The sequence below is a fragment of the Sebastes fasciatus genome, chromosome 4 (assembly GCF_043250625.1).
Source record: "Sebastes fasciatus isolate fSebFas1 chromosome 4, fSebFas1.pri, whole genome shotgun sequence".
Taxonomy (NCBI): domain Eukaryota; kingdom Metazoa; phylum Chordata; class Actinopteri; order Perciformes; family Sebastidae; genus Sebastes; species Sebastes fasciatus.
Window position 1 is genome coordinate 19087079 of NC_133798.1, and position 16948 is coordinate 19104026.

Here is a 16948-nt window from a genome sequence, read left to right on the forward strand (position 1 = left end):
GACTTCTCTCTTTTTACACAAAGGCAGTGTTTCCTTTGTGAACGCCTCAGTGCAAAAGATCATTATGATCCTTAAAAAAGTTAGCTGTTCTAATATTTCACATGTTGTGCATATGATCGTGTTCATTTTTGAATTGTGTAGTAGTCTTTTTTATAGTTGTGTTTGGGCTTGAACAAATGCGTAATAAGTAAGTGAACATTTTATGCCATGTGTGAATAGTCTCAATGCAAGGTCCACTTATTGGCTGTTTTTTTTATTAAGCTTTCAGCTGCGTCTTCATCGTCTTCATCAGTGACTGAGTTGAAACGATTTTGTCACACATACTGATCCCAATGTCAAGAACTTCCATCTTCAAATTTATGTGAGATTTATATCATTGTATGAGTGACTGTTTTGTCATTTGTAATATGTGGAGTTTTGTGCATATAGCCACACTTGGGGCTCACTTTCTCCCTACCTATGCAACCAATTGGGGCTTCTAACACATGGGACTTATATGTTTTATCTATTATTTTATCTATTTATTTATTTTTGATTTTTCTCATTGTTGTTATTATTACTTTCACCATTCTCTCTCCTGTTATTCCAAGTTGTGGGACTGGGTTTGCTGGGGTTATTGCTGTTTGTAATGCCCTGTAACTACAAATATATCTTAAAAAAAAAATATATATATATATATATTTTTTTTTAATAAATATATATATATATATATATATATATATATTCAAGTACTTAAGTATTTTCTATTTAATTCTACTTCATACTTCCACTTCATATTGTAATTTTTACTCCACTATATTTATCTGACAGAAGATTTTACATAGAAAACACATCAAGTCAAGTCACATTTATTTATAGAGCACATTTAAAAACAACAAACGTTGACCAAAGTGCTTTACAAAGAGATTAAATAAAACACGTAAATGATTAAAATAAAAACGCAGCCATAAATAAGAGAGAATATAGGTAAATTACTAAAAGCACATAGTATCGTGATTAAATCATAACACAACAGTATTGCATAAACAACAAAATGAAATAAAAACAAAAGTGGTATTTTTTTATGATGATTAAGTCTAAAGAAAAGAGATGGGTCTTTAGACGGGTTTTAAAAGAATTGGTTTATAAATATGATGCATAATTAGCTCCATCTCGACCAACTACAATACTAAAATGCTACTTGCACATCCTTGCATCATTAATGATAACTCAATAATGTAATATATTTAATAGTATAGCACTCACTTCACCCTTTTACTTTTGGAATTTAAAATACATTTTGCTAATAATATCTATGCAAGTTTTTTGACATTTGCAGGACTATTACTTGTATTGCTAGTTTTACTATCTAAACACTTTCTTCACTGGAAAGTACATACCAAAAAGAGAAGAATACATAAGTGAGTGGCCAGATGGGGGTAGTATTTCCTCTTCTATAAAACACTTCCACACAAGTTCAGAGGTATTATGCATCCATAAACATGCACATTTATCAGCATTTCATTGATCATCACTTTGACATCTCTGTTGTTAATATCTTTAACCAAGAACCTGAACCGGTGAATAATTAGGAGTTAATTTATTAAACAATTCCTGTCCTGGATTTTTATTGTTAATTGGTTCTTAATTGCAACATTGGTGACAAACCAAATTTGTATTTGTGGTTTTCACAATATGCATTTCACATCAGATTACTTTTAAAAAGTAAAAAAATCAACATATTGTGTACAGTATATGGAAAAGTGGAAAGAGTTTGTATTGAGCGTTAATTCCTGAGCAGCAGATGTATGACAGAGGTTATACTAATGGAGATAAGAGCTGCTGGGTCAGAGGATGAGGGCGGGGGATGGGCTACAGGATTTAATGTTGGGATAATTATTCTATAGTGACTCTGATGGACTGGCATCTGGAACACTGTAAAAGAAAGATGCTACAGGCACAATTTAGAGGCATTGTGAGATGATATCTCCACCCCCGGCCCCCGCCCACCAGGGAGCAATATTACCGGTCAAGTCCCTCTGCAGATGAGGAGATCACTGGGATGAAGACGGGAATATACTGTATGCATGTCAGGACAGCAGGATGATTTTTCAACTTTGAACCAGGAAAGACACCTGCAGCTGCTAAAGATTATCTATAAGAGAATCCTTTTTTATAAAATCATGTAATACGCAGGCTCATTTTGTTGCTCAAACCTGAAACTTGTGACTCTAAATATCCAAGATGTTTGAATGGGATACAGATGTTTTGTGCTTTTGTAACAATGGCTTTGATTGACTGAAGAAGGAACATGTGGGGAGATATCTCCAGGACTGAAAGCCAGGATGTGTTTTCATAAGTCAAACAAGTGATCGTCTTCACTGAGACCTCTCGGCGTCTACTTGTTGATGTTTTAAAATAGGCTCTGACAAACTTTGGGCACACTGTTGGCACCATGCCTTACCACGATGAGGAGTACCCAGGTCAGCCTCTGTGGCAGTCGGTGCTGCTCTTCTGCTGTAAGGGTATGATCGAGGGCATCATGGTCATCCTCTTCTTCTGGCTGCTGGTGCAGGTCCTCTTCACCAAACAACTAGAAGGTATGGTCTTAAAGAATAGGTAGGTTCATGTTTTTTTTAAGTCTAAAACAAACATCTTGTGCATATTTACATTAAGGAGAGACACTACAGGTGAATAGAGTAAAATGTTTAACTAATAGATATCATCATGAAACTTCCCCAGTTGATTACTGACATTAAGACATTTCTTTTTTGTATTACAAGTTTTCTGAAAATGTATGTTTAAATATGCAAATGAGGCATTATCTAATGCTAACGTTTGATGAATTTAGGAGAAATCTACAGATGCAAATAGACAAAGTGGTAAAATAAACATATAAATGTGTATTTTGTATGTTTTCTTTCCACTAGTCTGAAAGAATGCAAGTGTGAACCACTCCTTTAACAGTACTTTAATATGAAATATGAGGTCTATTGCTTTCAGGTAAATGGGGTAAAATAGTACATGTTCTGTGTTATGTAATCCCGAGGTTGCACAAGCATAAATTACACCAGTTTCTAAACTACTGCCATCTGACTGATCTTATTATTCTCTTTTATGTCTGCAGTTCACCTCCAAATTCTTCTTTTGGTCGGACTGATAGCCTTTTGTCTGTGTTTGGTCCTGGGATGTATTATGTGCTGGTGGAAAAGTCAGATATGTGCAGTGAAAGACAAAGATCCCGTGACGTCAGAACCAGCTCCTGCCGAACCAGCTCCTGCCGAACCAGCTCCTGCCGAACCCATGACCTTTGCCCAGAGGCCCCCTCCCTCAGTGGCGACGACGGCATCCAGGCAGCAATACGAGGAGCTGGATGGAGACATAGTGGAGTACCCTTCCACGTTCACCAGCCCTGCCCCTTCAGAAAGAGAATTTACCTCGCTGTCGTTCTCTAACCGATCTAGAGCTGGCTCTGAACAGAAGGAGCAGGCAAAGTCTTATTTTTCCCTGCGCCGCCTCAGCACGCCACCACTAACATCACCCCTTTATAAACCCATTGATGCCAGTCATCCTTCCCTGCCTACATTTCCCAAACTGGGATTGTTGTCCAAAACATGTAAGGCTCTACAGAGGCGCTGCATGGCGACTGGAGATAAACTATCTTATGATGAACACAGCAGGCTCACCAGCCCCAGCGCTGTCGCTCCTTCTATGCCTGAAGAACTGATCCCGCTGGCTCCACTGAGCTACGGCTCCGGTGACAGCTGCCAACAGCCAGCATCTCCAAAACTCTGCCTCCATTTCACTATGGCCTTCTCTCCAGAGCAGCAAACCCTGGCAGTCACCGTCCTCAGCCTCACTGGGACGCCCCACAGACTGGACGATGTGTCTGTGCTGGGCAGCCTGCCGCCTCTGTTCCCCTGTCCCATACAGGCCTCCGCCAGGAGCAGCCTCAACCCAGAGGCCCCCAGCCTGGAGCTGCTTCTGAAGGTGAGCTCTGTGAAGGAGCTCCAAAAGTGTGTACTGAGAATAGCCGTATACACACGGGAACCTCCCAGCGTTAGAGGCAGTACCACACTGGGTGAACTGGAGGCCGAATGTGGAGGAAGAGACTGGAGAGCAGAGCATCCTTTTCACCTCACTAAAGAGCTCAACACAAACAAGTGGAAGCGGAAAAAGGTATCGGTGTATTGAATTAATGTGAGCAGATGTTGACTTTATTTTTAAGATACATAGAGGTATGGGTAGATTAAAGGCAGGGTTGCTGATCTTGAGAAAAAACAAGAATACACTACATTTTAAAAATGAGCCATCCGAAAAAAACAGCAGTGTTGTCAACTCTTTTCAAATGAAAGTGGCTAGCAGCATTAGCTGCTGACCAGCTTGCTAAATCTAGTGAGAAAGTCGCCAAGTTTGCAGCACAGCAAACAGCCCGTCTGTTCAGGCCTCCCTCCAAAGCCACTCCCCCAAAATCATCATTATGAGCGTAAACAACGAACATGGCTATAGATTGCTACAGGAATGAGTCCTAAAACCCGGAAATGAGTTAGCATTTGAGCACTTCTGGTTCGCTCGTCTGGAAGTCAATGGGTTTTTTGAATGGGTTTTTATTTAGATGCCTGAATTAAGGTCTGTAGTTAACACAAGCTTAAGAGATTGTAACGTTTTGTTCTATGATATAAAATACATCAATAAATACTCGTGGATTTTGAAGTCTTCGTCCGCCTTTACAGCCTCGCTGTTTATACTCGCACCACATGACCGTGGTGTAGTTTGTTTATAGCCTAACGTTAGCGTTTTACTTCTGGCGATTGCATTCACACTTCAAAAATCATTAAAGTGGTGTTCATTTGTGGAGATTATCTTGCTGAACAAAACTTGTAAGTATCATAAACGTGTGTTGGCCATAGAGCTTATTTTCTGCAATAATCCAAAACCCAATGGAAAAATCTGATTGGCTTTTTGTTGAGGGAATCAGGGTGATGATGACTTCCTGGTTGACCTACAAAAATACGACATCCCTGCAGCAGTCTATTGTTAGCACTCACAGCTGTTAAGCTAGCAGCTTGTGGAAGACTCCAGTGACGGGTTTATTACAATCCTGCGAAGATACTAGATTTATTTTTATGTCATTTGATTTATTGAATGCTGTCGGGATGTAAAGAGAATTTCAACAAATGTAACAAAACATTTATTTGAACAACACTACCAACCCTAACTTTAATCTTTTAAGGAGGCCCTGAGGCGAAAATCTGTTGCTGGGCCCCTTTTGGCCCCCCTTTTGAACACTTTTACGACTTCAGTTTAAGATTAAAGGTCAAGAATGATCATTCAAGCTCTACCTAGGGGTGTTGGGGCCCATGTGGGTCTGGGGGCCCGGGGCAGATAGTTGCCTGTTGTGCCCGGTCGTTGGTAATCGAGTTGAAAGGTTACTAGTCTAGAAATGATCTGCTGAAACGAGCAAAAAGTGGAACAGATGAAGACAAAAATCAGTTTTTTGTTTTATATTGTTTTGTTTGATTTTTGTTTTGTTGCATATGGACATGATATCTCTGTGGTCAGTACAACTAAAACCTTTTTCCTTTGGTGATTTATTGGATTTTTATATACTACAAAGCTGTGTTTCCTGCTGATGGAGGTTTCCCTCTCTTCTCTTTGACAGCAGAGTCTGATCTCACAGGATGCACTGATGTGTAAGGGGCTCAGCTGTCCGCCACAGATCTTCATCTTGCTTCAGTATCAGGCTCTGGCTCATCGCATCAAAGCCACGGTCCTCAGAGCAGATAACCTGGACAGCCTCGTTCACACGTTTGCAGCAGCAGGTAAAACCAGCATTTAATGTCACTTGAATTTGACACAATGTGTTTGATTTAGAGATCCCACAAGGACATCATGCACAGAGGCATTATGCAAGCGTGCGTGGGCACTAACTTTTGCTATCCAGGGGCAGAGGTAAAGTAATTCCCTATGTTTGCTTTTAATGTTTAGGGGATTAAATGATGTATTACAGGACCCGAATGCAGAAGGAGATCATCCCTTTTTTTTAATGACATTGTGGTTTAATCCCTTACTATTCACAATCCTCAGGGAAATGTTCCAATTTCCTCTGGATCTCTGATCTGACAGATCTAATCTTTGTTTGCATTAGCCCGTCAAAGCATCACTTTTATTGCAGACATCCTGTATAAAGAGCCATTAGATGTTATAATATCTGTCTAGGATGTACATTATGTCACATGAATTTGACTGAGATAATCTCTTTTGGTTTTATATCATATTCTGAAAGTATTTGAGTGGACAATAGTGCATTACTATGGATAAAGACAGAGGAAAATATGTATTTTATGCTTTCTAGCTCTGTGTTTTACTCTATACCATACTTTATAGTGTATTTACAGGAGAAAAGGTGGTGTGAGGACAGTAATCTTTTTTTATTTTTGAATTTCTATCCAGTTTTTATAACTGTTCTTGTGTGATGTGATTTTTCAACATTTCCACCTTTTGATAAATGTGTTTTCGATCTAAATAACTAATACAGAGACTCTGTTGGATTAGAAAAATGTATGCTTGTTGACTGCAACTCTGGGGTCGGCAGCTGTAGCAAAAAAAAGAAAGATTTGATACCGAAAACTGTCAAAAACAAATTTTTTGGCTTTGTGATATTCCAACTCAATACATACCTGTCTTGTGATTATACAGCATAGTATTGTCCTGCCATTTATAGTTTCTAATATTACTTATTTGCAAACACCTCTTCCCAACATCCATTTGAATCTTAGTTATCTACGTTTAATCTTTCTTCTACAATAGATTTCCTCTCACACTTTTTACTGTGCACAGAATACCAGGTTGTGATCAATCTGCACCATGAAGGAGTTGTGATCAGCTGCAGAGAAACTGAAGGAGACTCCTGCACTGTGTGGAATGCTTCTTTCCTGTTTGACCTGCCTCCAGGAGACGTAAGTCAGCTGCCCCTCATGCTGGAGTTCATAATCATGCAGGTAAAGATTGCTATGGGAGCTCGCAATCACAGAATAAAATGCATTTCTGCAAATAACTACATGTATCTGTACTGTAACCCTGTGAATTCCTGCTCAAATTTAGGTCCTTTCAGGAGGTAAAGTTCTTGGTCGAGTCCTAATCGGAGCCGAGGCTGCAGATGCAGGACGTGCTCACTGGAGGGACATGTGCAGCCTAGAGGTGGAGCAGCCACGCTGGCACACGGTACAACCAGACACAGGTGTGCTGAAAACAACTATGTTGTGACCAGACGTGGACCTGACGCACTGTATGAACCCAGTGGGCGTCCAAACTACAGGTTACCTTTGCCATGAAGTGCACACAGCTAATGTTTCACTTTGTATATCAAATGATGTGTTTACTGACAGTTTTAATGCATGGATATATGGGCACTCAGCAATACAATCTTGACAATGGCCTTATTTCAGTGTATCAGTCTGTGAATTCTGCAATGGGAAGGTACTGTAAGGGCACAAACATTACCTTTGTAAATGTAAGTTCATCATTTTTAGGCTTATAACAGAACAATTTATTTGTGAAAGATTACCTAGAACAGACTTTCTAAATGGATCTTTTACAGTTTTGGAGAACTTGGATCTCTTATAACTATTCGGTCTCTCCTAAACAAACATGAAGGTAATTTAACTGATATTTAACTAGAAATCCTGTTATTCTAGTATTCAGTCCTTGTAACTTAAATACACGTAATACACACAAACGTATTGTATATTCTCTCATCTGTAATGTCACTGTTCTTTTGAGATAGGTTTGAAATATCTTGTTGGCTGTAGGATTTTCTGAATGTCAAAATGATGTGAAGAACGATCATGTCATATAAATAAAACACACTTTTGCCTGAAGTACTTTGGAGACTTTTATTAACACTATTGTACGAGGTAAAAGCATCAACCAAGTATCACTTTAGCAGAATCTGTGAATTAGTTCTTACATTTCAGTTGATAGAAATGAAAAAAATAAAAGCTGTAAGGCACAAAGTTTGCTGGCACAGCACCCTGTAATGACTGGTCTATGTATAAAGTTGTATATAGCAAGTTCTGCCCAATGCAGGAAACAAAACACCTCATTTGTCCTCTCCCTTGTCTTCATCTTCATTTTCATCAGGGCTACATATAGCTACAATCTCAGCCAGGAATATCCCATCAGGATAGAGGAGAGGTGTCCTCTTCTGCTCATCTGAACAGTGAGAGGACTTGTCTGATAGTTTCTTCGCAGCAGGAGGGCCGTCCTGGATCGGTTGCCTTAGTGTGGCTAAATCAGGAAAAATTTGAGGGAATAATTACACAAAGATTAATATTTAAAAATGGCATATCAATTTGTGTTCTTAGACATGCAGAAGTTAGAATACCACAGAAAGAAGAAGATAAATTAATTAAGCTCAAGGACTTATCCACCAATAGTGATGAGAAAAGTAGCTGTTATTTTATTAAACAATGTGCTTCATATTATTTAGCCCAGTTAGGTATTTGTGGATATGTCCCTGACTGACATTAAGACATGAATCCCATGGTTTTCCCACCAAACTAAAAAACACGGCACAGATCACAGCACACGTTTACACTAATGATTAATATACCGATTCATGCACAACTTCACCTTGAAGCCGATTCTCATTTTGTGCCTTCAGATTGTGGATTTCTGCGCTCATAGTTGACATCTGGCAGAGGAGAGAATGGTTTCAAATCTCTCATTTCATCTTTATATTTTCATTGCTAATCCTCTTTTGCTGATATATTCTGTATTTTTTTAAATGAATGCTTTTTAAAGTAGATTTCCGTTATTATTTGTTTCACATCTCTTTTTCAAATAGCAGCTAAAAAAGAAGTTCAAAGGAGGGCAAAATCATTTTATTGTAAAGTGCAACTTCCTCTTTAACATTTAAGACCTTTGATCTTTTGTCTCACAGTCTGTAGTTTTTAGAAGATGGAATTTGCTATTTCTTATTTATCAGCACACAAAACTATGGCTGGGTTGAAATGGAGAAAATCAAATATCATGATATTTTTGACCAAATATCTCGATATCTATATTGGGACGATATTGTAGGGTTAACTATTGACTTACAAAATTAGATTTATGAGATTTTTTAATTCTTGAGTCTTAAGCCATATTACCATATCCAAAATCTAAGACAATATCAAGTCTCATATCACAATGTTGATATAATATTGATATTTTGCCTAGCCTTACTCAAGAGCACTAAGACTTTTTAATGTCTTTGATACAGACTTTATCATATTATGTCTGGATGTTACTGACTGGTTGTTGTCATAGTTACAGGCCTTCAGTATAAGACAGTGACGTCCTGTAACTCTTTCCTATCCTCTTATCATTAAGTCAGATGTGCTCCAGCTGACCGGTTCACTCCTCAGCTTCAAATCCGATTATTTCCCGAGTAGAAAGAGTTATATGTGAGATTAAAGCTGAACTACGTTTCACAAAGAGTCTAAGTGGTTGTGCAGCCAGGCTGACACCCCTCCCCTGTATGCTCTTTGATTAAAGCTGGGATTAGTGCACATATGTGTGTATATGTAATGAATGAATGTTCTGTTAATTGTATGATATAATCTGTGTGCCACGATTATGCCATCAATGATATTAATTTGCGTCAATTGCAGATGCTAATACGTTATTTATGAAACACACTAGCGTGCAGACAAGCAGTTACAGATGTTCTTTTGAGCGTTGTGGTGGCTGGAGGTTTTATGTTGATGTTAGTTGTTGCATATACATCCCGTTTTAGACTGTTTATGTATATTTTCAACTTGATGACCATTCCACTTGGTGTAATTTAAGCCTTTACAACCTGTTGGCTTTGGTTGTGGAAGTTTTCCTCATCATGATCCTCCTCTGCTGGCTCTCCTTCCTCCTCTCCTGACTCGTCACTCTCCTCCTCATCCTCCTCAAACACTGGCATCAAACCAGAGCCCTGCTGCCAGCTCCTTCTGTCCACTGAATTCTGAATGAAAATATAAAATAACATGTTCATTCTGCCCGTATTCACATTAGTGTAATCTATTTGATCTCTATTACTGTTTGTTGGTTGTAGATTCCTTACCCTCACAACTTTAGGTGTTTGGGACCAGTCTTGTGGTGATGAGGCTCCAGTCTGACCTGTTGATGATCCGTTGTCAACCTTTCCCACCTCCTTTCCTTCTTGCTCCTTAAACAGATTCTTTAACTACAAACATGGTAAGATACAGTATGTTACTTTTGTGAGGCTTGTTGTTAATTCCAACAAGTATAAAACAAGACTAGCCCCTCTAGCAGCTCTTCAAGGCTATCAGGATATAGCGACCATTTTATAGAAATAACTTTTTTTAATCATATTTGCTCCAATCTCGCCTACTTCAGCTTAAATCAAAATCAGCCCAATCTGGCAACTCTGACTCTGTTAAGAGTAAAATTTCTGCATTCAAAATTTTACTAAAATAAATGCATTAGCATCAAAATATTTTAAAGTAGCAAAAGTAAAAGTATTAATTATGCAGAATGGGCCATTTCAGAATAATTTATATTATAAATTAGATTATAATTATTGATGTATTATCACTGGTAAAGGTTGGGCTAATTTTAATTACTTTATTTACTTCTGGGCAGCTTGTAAATTTCAGTAGGCTTAAGGACATGATCAAATTTCATATCCATCCAACAGTTGAGATATTTCAGTCTGAACCAAAGTAGTGGACCGACAGACTGACATTACCTTCCCTAGAGCCTCCTTGCTGGATTAAAAACAACCTGAAATCATGTTTGCAGTATACAGTATATACTGTACCTGTTCAGTGACCATCCTCCTCTGCTGGTCCGTCTCTGGATTAACAGTTTTATCCGTCCTGCCTTCAACAGATGGTTTCTCATCTTTACCCTGTAGGCGAGGAGTCTGTCATTTATTATATTCATCACCACGATAGGAGGCAATCTTTAGAGGTGTTTTTACAAACTTTACCGGGTAAAGTTGCCTCAGTGTTTGAAGCTTCTGGACCGCCAGTGTTTCCTCCTGCTGCAGCTGGTTCGTCCTCCTCCTGCTCTCTGAAGGAGGAAGAAGTTTCAGAGCTGAGCCAGTGAGGGAAATCAGCACACTATAGCTTTCTTTAAAAGCAGGCTCATACCTTCCAGCTGGACCCTCAGTGAGTTAGTAGTTGACACATTTGCTTGGCCTCCATCAACTTGAGCATCTCCAGAGGCCTTTTTCCATGAGCGTTCATGAGATGATAAAGAAAGAAGACTTGTGCTAGTTAATAACCCATTCAACACACCTGCTGGTCCACAGCACATATTTATGATTTAATTCATAGCTTGATGAGACTGCACATTTAGGGTGTATGGCGACTGCATCTTGAGCTCCAGAGAAGAAATCTTGAGCCTCATTTCTTTCCCTTTTTATACTCTTCAGAGCTTCTTCCCTATCACAGTAATGATGACAACCTGATACAGACTCACTTCCTAGTCTTTAATTATTTTCCTTCAGCTCTTTTTCTCTTCTGTCAGTTTTTGCTTCAACCTTTGACCCTCACTTCTTTCTATACACGCCTATTAATCATGAAAGTTAGCCGTCAGTATTCTATTTATTCTAAATACATGTTTACATAAAAATACATCATTGTATGTAATTGAATCTTCACTGAACACTCTCCCCTCCCTTATTATTAAGCTCAAATCCATTTCAGTTCAGGAGGATCATCTTGTTACCTGAGGGGCTTTGTTGTGGCTGCTGTGGGCGTCTGGTGGCGTCTCCCATAACAAAGAGGATTCTGATAAGCTGATGAAGTGTACACGATAAAGACACAGATCACAGAATTTCATTTTGAGCGTTTTGCTTATGGTGCATTTTGAAAATGAAAATCACATCCAAATCCACTCACTCTGTCTGTGTCTCTGCGTCCTCAGTCTGTACCGAGGCTTCACCGCCTACAAAAAAAGGTCACAGCACTTTAACGCCCTCTTGTGTTTAAAGAATAAAATAACAATGTCTGTGCTTTAAAGTAATCTTGTTGAGAATATTTGCAGGTGCCACAGACTGAGAAAGAAGTACATTCACCTTTATCTTTATATCTATGAAGCAGAGCCTGACTCCTGCTCCTCTCCAGCTCCAGCTCTTGTTTGCATGCGTCAAGCTCAACCCTGAGCAGTGAGTCTGATTCCTTCTGTTTAAAGACATATAGTTAAATAACCAATATAGTGTATATATCTACTACATATTTAACAATAAGATCATCTCAGTGGCATAACACTGAGGGATACACTACCTTGGCTCTGGCCAGCACCGTCTCCATAGCAGCTTTGTGCTGCTGCAGATTCTCAATTTCTTCTCTAGGCAGGAAAATATGCATCATCAAAACAAGATGTGTTGATTTAGACAGCAATTAACTAGTGGAATTGGTGATTCATATTATTAAAGGTCTTATTGATTACATTTTTATGCAGACAAATATTTTTAAAAAATAGTGCATCCACAGAGCTTTTAGAAAGGTTTTGAATAATAGTATGTCTCTTCCTGAAAAAAAAATTATTACCATTGTGAATTAAATATTTTAAATTGTGGCAGATCCAAAATGAGTGTTTTGTTTATCTATGTGGAAGATATCTAATGTTTGGTTCCCACTTCTAACAAGGCTTGTGAGTCAATAGTCAAATGACGTCGGTATCACATGGTATCTCTGTGTCGTCAGTTTGGAAAAAACAGATAAATGTCTGAGATTGGCGGTAGGTGCCGGCAACGACTTGTTGTGAAGTAATTTCAATGGAATTGGGGAAGGGAGAGTGAGACATCTAGTGGCTGAATGTTATCAATGTTTTCAATATCATCTTTAACTGACTTGTCTTTCTGGCCCTCTCTCTGAAGTCTTTCAATCTCAGTTGCCAGATGTGCATCTTCCGCCTGGAGCTGAAATTCGATTTTTGATTTTTCAAATTAGATGCGTCTAAATGAACTGATGTAGAATAAAGTTATTATCAAGGGATGGTCTTACTTCATTTCTGGAGTTGTTCTTTTTTAGCTCCTCTAGTTCCTCCTGGTTGGACTGCAGGGTCAAAGCCACCTTTTGCCATTTCCCCGCCCAGTGTGAGGCCACAGCTTTTAGTTCCTCGACGCTCTGGACTCTCACTGCATCTTGTTTCCAATGCTCTTCTTCTTGCAGGTGTAGCTTCTCCTCCTTCTCAAGGACTTCAGCCTCCAAACACATACACCGATCCTGCAGTTTCTGTTTCTCTAATTCCACTTCCATGGATTCCCTGGATGAATAAAAGTTTGAGGGTTTCAGTAAAGAGAGGTTAATTATACTACGTTATAATATGTTTGTCTTCAAATATTGAAGATGCTATTCTTGATCAACATCTCACCTGAGCTGGAAGCACTTTTCTTTAATCTCTGACTCATGTCCACCTTCATTCATTTTACTCAACAGTTCCTCTTTTTCTCTGATCAGCTGAGATCGTTCTGCCTTCAGATCGGTGATCTGTTTGGAGTCAGAGACCCTCTCTGCTGTTACCTCCTGTAGCTGAGACTGTGATGTGTTCACTTTCTGCTCAATCATTTCAAGCTCACATGTCAGCTTTTGATTTACCTGGTGTAAAGACACAACAGGGATCATTTAATAAAGAATTCAGAAAAAGTTAAACTTCATAAAAAGATGTCCAGTTAAAGCTTTCAACCTCTCGGAGAGCCTTTAATTCTCCCTTCATCAGTTCATCAACAGTTTCCTGATCCTGTTTGTTGTTGTGGGACTCACAACCCTCTGAAGCTTGTTGGGCCCTCTGGTGCACATCTGCTTTCTCCTATATATGCGGGGGGAAAAAAAGCTATGTGTTGGATATTTTGATCTTAGATACCTCAGACATTGTAGTTAAAGATCATACTGTATATGATACCTGGATCAGGTGATCTTTGTCAGACAGAGCTCCTGTCAGTTTGGCCTTCAGTTCTTTAATATTATCCTCCAGCTTCAGCACTTGAGTTGACAAGATGGCTTTTTCCTGAGAAGAATTAAAGGTGTTATTGATAACATTTTTATGTAGACAAATATAGATAATAAATTTAAAAATACTACATCCACAGAGCTTTTAGAAAGGTGCCAAATAAAAGTATGTCTTTTCCTGAAAAATGATTATGATTGTGAATTAATCATTTAAAAAATTTGGTGGGTCCAAAATGAATGTTTTGTTTAAAGATATCTGACGTTCGGTTCTCACTTCTAAGGCTAGTGAGCCAATAGTATTATGACAATGGTATCATGTGGTATCTCTGGGTTGTCAGGTAGTGTGGAAAAAGCGGATAAATGGCTGAGATTGACGGTAAGTATCTGGCTTGTGAAGTAAATGCAAAGGAACGGGAAAGGGAGAGTGAGACATCTAGTGGCTGAATGTTATCAATAGCACCTTTAAAGACAATTTCCAAGATGTAACTCCAATTATAACATGTTGAAATGTACCTGTAGGATAAAGTAATATTGAATCAGAGGCAAACTGACCAGGCATGCTTGGCTGATCTTGTTGTTAGCGTCACTCAGCTGTTCTTGCACTTCAGAGTGAGTCTGTCTTCTTCGATTCATCTCCTCTATTTGATTCAACAGCGTCTTCTGTGTCTATACGTATACATAGAAGAAGAATACACAGCCTAAAGGTGTAAATATGGAACAAAATGAAACTTTCGTCTAGAAATAATCGACAGTAAAGTTTGAGATTTCCCTCGCACATTTTTAAACTGACCTCTGCAGAAGACTGGAGTTTCTGGAGTGCCTGGTTTCGTTCTTCTTCTTGTGTCTTTGCCCTCGTCTCAGCATCTCTCAGAGCCTCTCTCAGCTGACACAGCTCTCTGTCAACCTTCTGCCGCTCCTGAATCAAAATGTAAAAGCAGTGTTTGGCAAATAAAGAATAATACATTATTTAGAACACAAATCTGTTTTCATAATACATGAAGCCTACACACACCTGTCTGTTAAAGTCTTCTTGACTCATTGGTGCCATTCTTTCTGTTGGTTGACCATTGCTTCCTCTGTCCAAAGTAGACCTCATTTGCATCAGGTCCTTCTCCAGCTGTAGGACCCTTGTGAGTGAATTAAACATCAGGATTTTCAATCTTTTTTAAGTGTTTAAATTCTCCTTTCCATGTCTTTTGCTGCACTTACTTTTCATGAAGCTCTCCACGTTGCCGACTCTTTTCAAATTGGGATAATTCAACTGCCTCCTTCTGCTGCTCAAGAGCGCCCATTGTTTCTGACAGCTGCTGTGAAACACGTCAGTATAAAATAATAGGATGCTGTGTTCAAATGAAACATATTCGAAGCAGCTGAAAAACTATAAAACCACCCTAAACAACCAGTGGCAAGGAGAGAGAGAAATGCAAACTTGTTTCCATAGACATTTAAATTTAATTTTTTTCTTACCTTATGTTTCATGTCAAGCAGTTGTGCAGCAGTTATGTTGTAGCTCAGCTGTGAATTTCTGGCCCTCAGCCGGTCGAGGTGAGTGTCTAAACGCTCGTGAGCACCCTGCAGCCATTGCACCCCTTCTGCTTGTCTAAAGCTACTTTCACCTCGGGCAGCCCTTAATTCAGCCCCCGGAGATGGACGAAAGGGTCTTGTAGCACCCTCAGGTGCCAGATGGGACAATGACTGCCACTTCCTTAGACCTGGGTCGTTCTGTCTGAAGCCACCGGTGCTTCCAGATGTGCTGGAATACAGAAGTTATTACACTACCCTGACTTGAAAATGAATATCACTGTGTCACCTAAATTTCCTCCTCACCTTGTGCTGACGTTGGACAGAAATCCTGTACCAGAGACAGCAGCCATACCACACCATGCCGAGGTCTAAGAAAGTAAAACACATTTTTAAAATGATCAATGTGTTGTATCAGAAAAAAAAGACCATATCTGGGTCTTACCTGAGCTGTAAAGCGAGATTTGGTGTCCCACATGTCGAGGTCCGAGGTGAGAGAAAATGGACTTGTGTACGAAGGTCTAAACATTTTGGAGTGTCTTCCTAGATCAGAGTTATCTCTTCCCTTTGTATGGGAGAGGCTACAGTCCTCATCTCCCCATGTGTCTGCTGCCCAAGCGTCGGGATAGGTTTTCACACAAAGGTGACAGATCGAGGTGTGTGGCTATTCTTGGAACATGTCTTGATATTTCCACTGCTTGCTTGATGGTCAACAACTAGTTTTAACACTGCATGATTATTACAGTGTGGTCAGAATGATTTTCTCCTATTATAAATTGGTTAATCACATCCTTTTCTGTATCTAAATACAAGTACATATAAAATGTGAGAGGTAAGAAAAGAATATGCTTTGATTTAATAGCTGGAGTCTGCAAAAAATTACTTTCTCTACCTTTCTGCAGAAACCCTCTCATACTTGCTCTGCTTGTAAGCCTCACACAGCTTTGATTGCAAGCTTTTAGCCCTTGAGCCGAGTATCCATGGTAACCCATGTACACAGGACGCAGCGGGTGGGTGTGTCATGTGCTAACACTTCTGGGATAGTCTCCACATGATCTCACTCAGTCTGCTGACTGGCTGTTTGTTGACATGCGTTGTTATGAACATCTCACAAACACTGATCATAACACACATAGCTTACCTATGATTAATTGTGTATGACAGAGACTGTGTCTAGATTGTTTATAATTGCCTTTAGGCACACAAAGAGAATATGCTGTATAATTAGCCTATATACTCTTAGATAGGTGTTTTTTATTTTAGCCCCAGGGAAAAGCAAGCATGGGATGAATTGTCAGATACCATGTCTATATAAGCATGCTAAAACTCTACAGCTCAGTGTGAAATATTGCATGCAACTGATTAAATCCAAAGTTGTTTCGTTGCATATGACAGTCAGACCATTATTCATCTCTATCCTTCAAGAATATTGCGCATCCCAATCAAAGCAGCAGTAGGCAGAATATTTTTGGCAACAATGGGAAAAAAATTCA

The 16948-nt window shown here is 39.2% G+C and overlaps 1 protein-coding gene across 3 annotated transcripts; it reads right to left on the minus strand.

Moving 5' to 3' along the window:
- Nucleotides 1–7900: 7900 nt before the first annotated feature.
- Nucleotides 7901–16411, minus strand: LOC141767075 (uncharacterized). Of its 3 annotated transcripts, none has more exons than XM_074634323.1 (23): nt 15901–16411; nt 15762–15826; nt 15402–15687; nt 15144–15238; nt 14947–15061; nt 14725–14850; nt 14487–14600; nt 13888–13992; nt 13672–13794; nt 13360–13583; nt 12990–13251; nt 12837–12904; nt 12267–12330; nt 12059–12164; nt 11883–11928; nt 11710–11779; nt 11130–11205; nt 10967–11049; nt 10796–10885; nt 10076–10198; nt 9824–9976; nt 8614–8674; nt 7901–8268 (listed from the first exon to the last, which is right to left on the minus strand). In XM_074634323.1, the coding sequence occupies exons 1-23, from the start codon at nt 15982–15984 to the stop codon at nt 8081–8083; spliced, it is 2727 nt and encodes a 908-aa protein (XP_074490424.1). In that variant the 5' UTR covers nt 15985–16411; the 3' UTR covers nt 7901–8080. The 3 variants fall into 3 exon arrangements, with proteins under 3 accessions (XP_074490424.1, XP_074490423.1, XP_074490425.1); XM_074634322.1 differs by having other exon boundaries at nt 15144–15241; XM_074634324.1 differs by lacking the exon at nt 8614–8674 and having other exon boundaries at nt 8125–8268; nt 15144–15241.
- Between the last annotated feature and the right edge of the window lie 537 nt (nt 16412–16948).

Bases quoted from the DNA above. Each gene is read 5' to 3' on its own strand.
- LOC141767075 (XM_074634322.1), bottom strand. From the start codon at position 15,984: ATGTTTAGACCTTCGTACACAAGTCCATTTTCTCTCACCTCGGACCTC. The intron at 13,252-13,359 runs GTGAGATGTTGA...TTATTCATCCAG, and splicing joins GAAAAGTGCTTCCAGCTCAG to GGAATCCATGGAAGTGGAAT. The intron at 8,269-8,613 runs GTGAAGTTGTGC...TTCCTGATTTAG, and splicing joins AAATGAGAATCGGCTTCAAG to CCACACTAAGGCAACCGATC.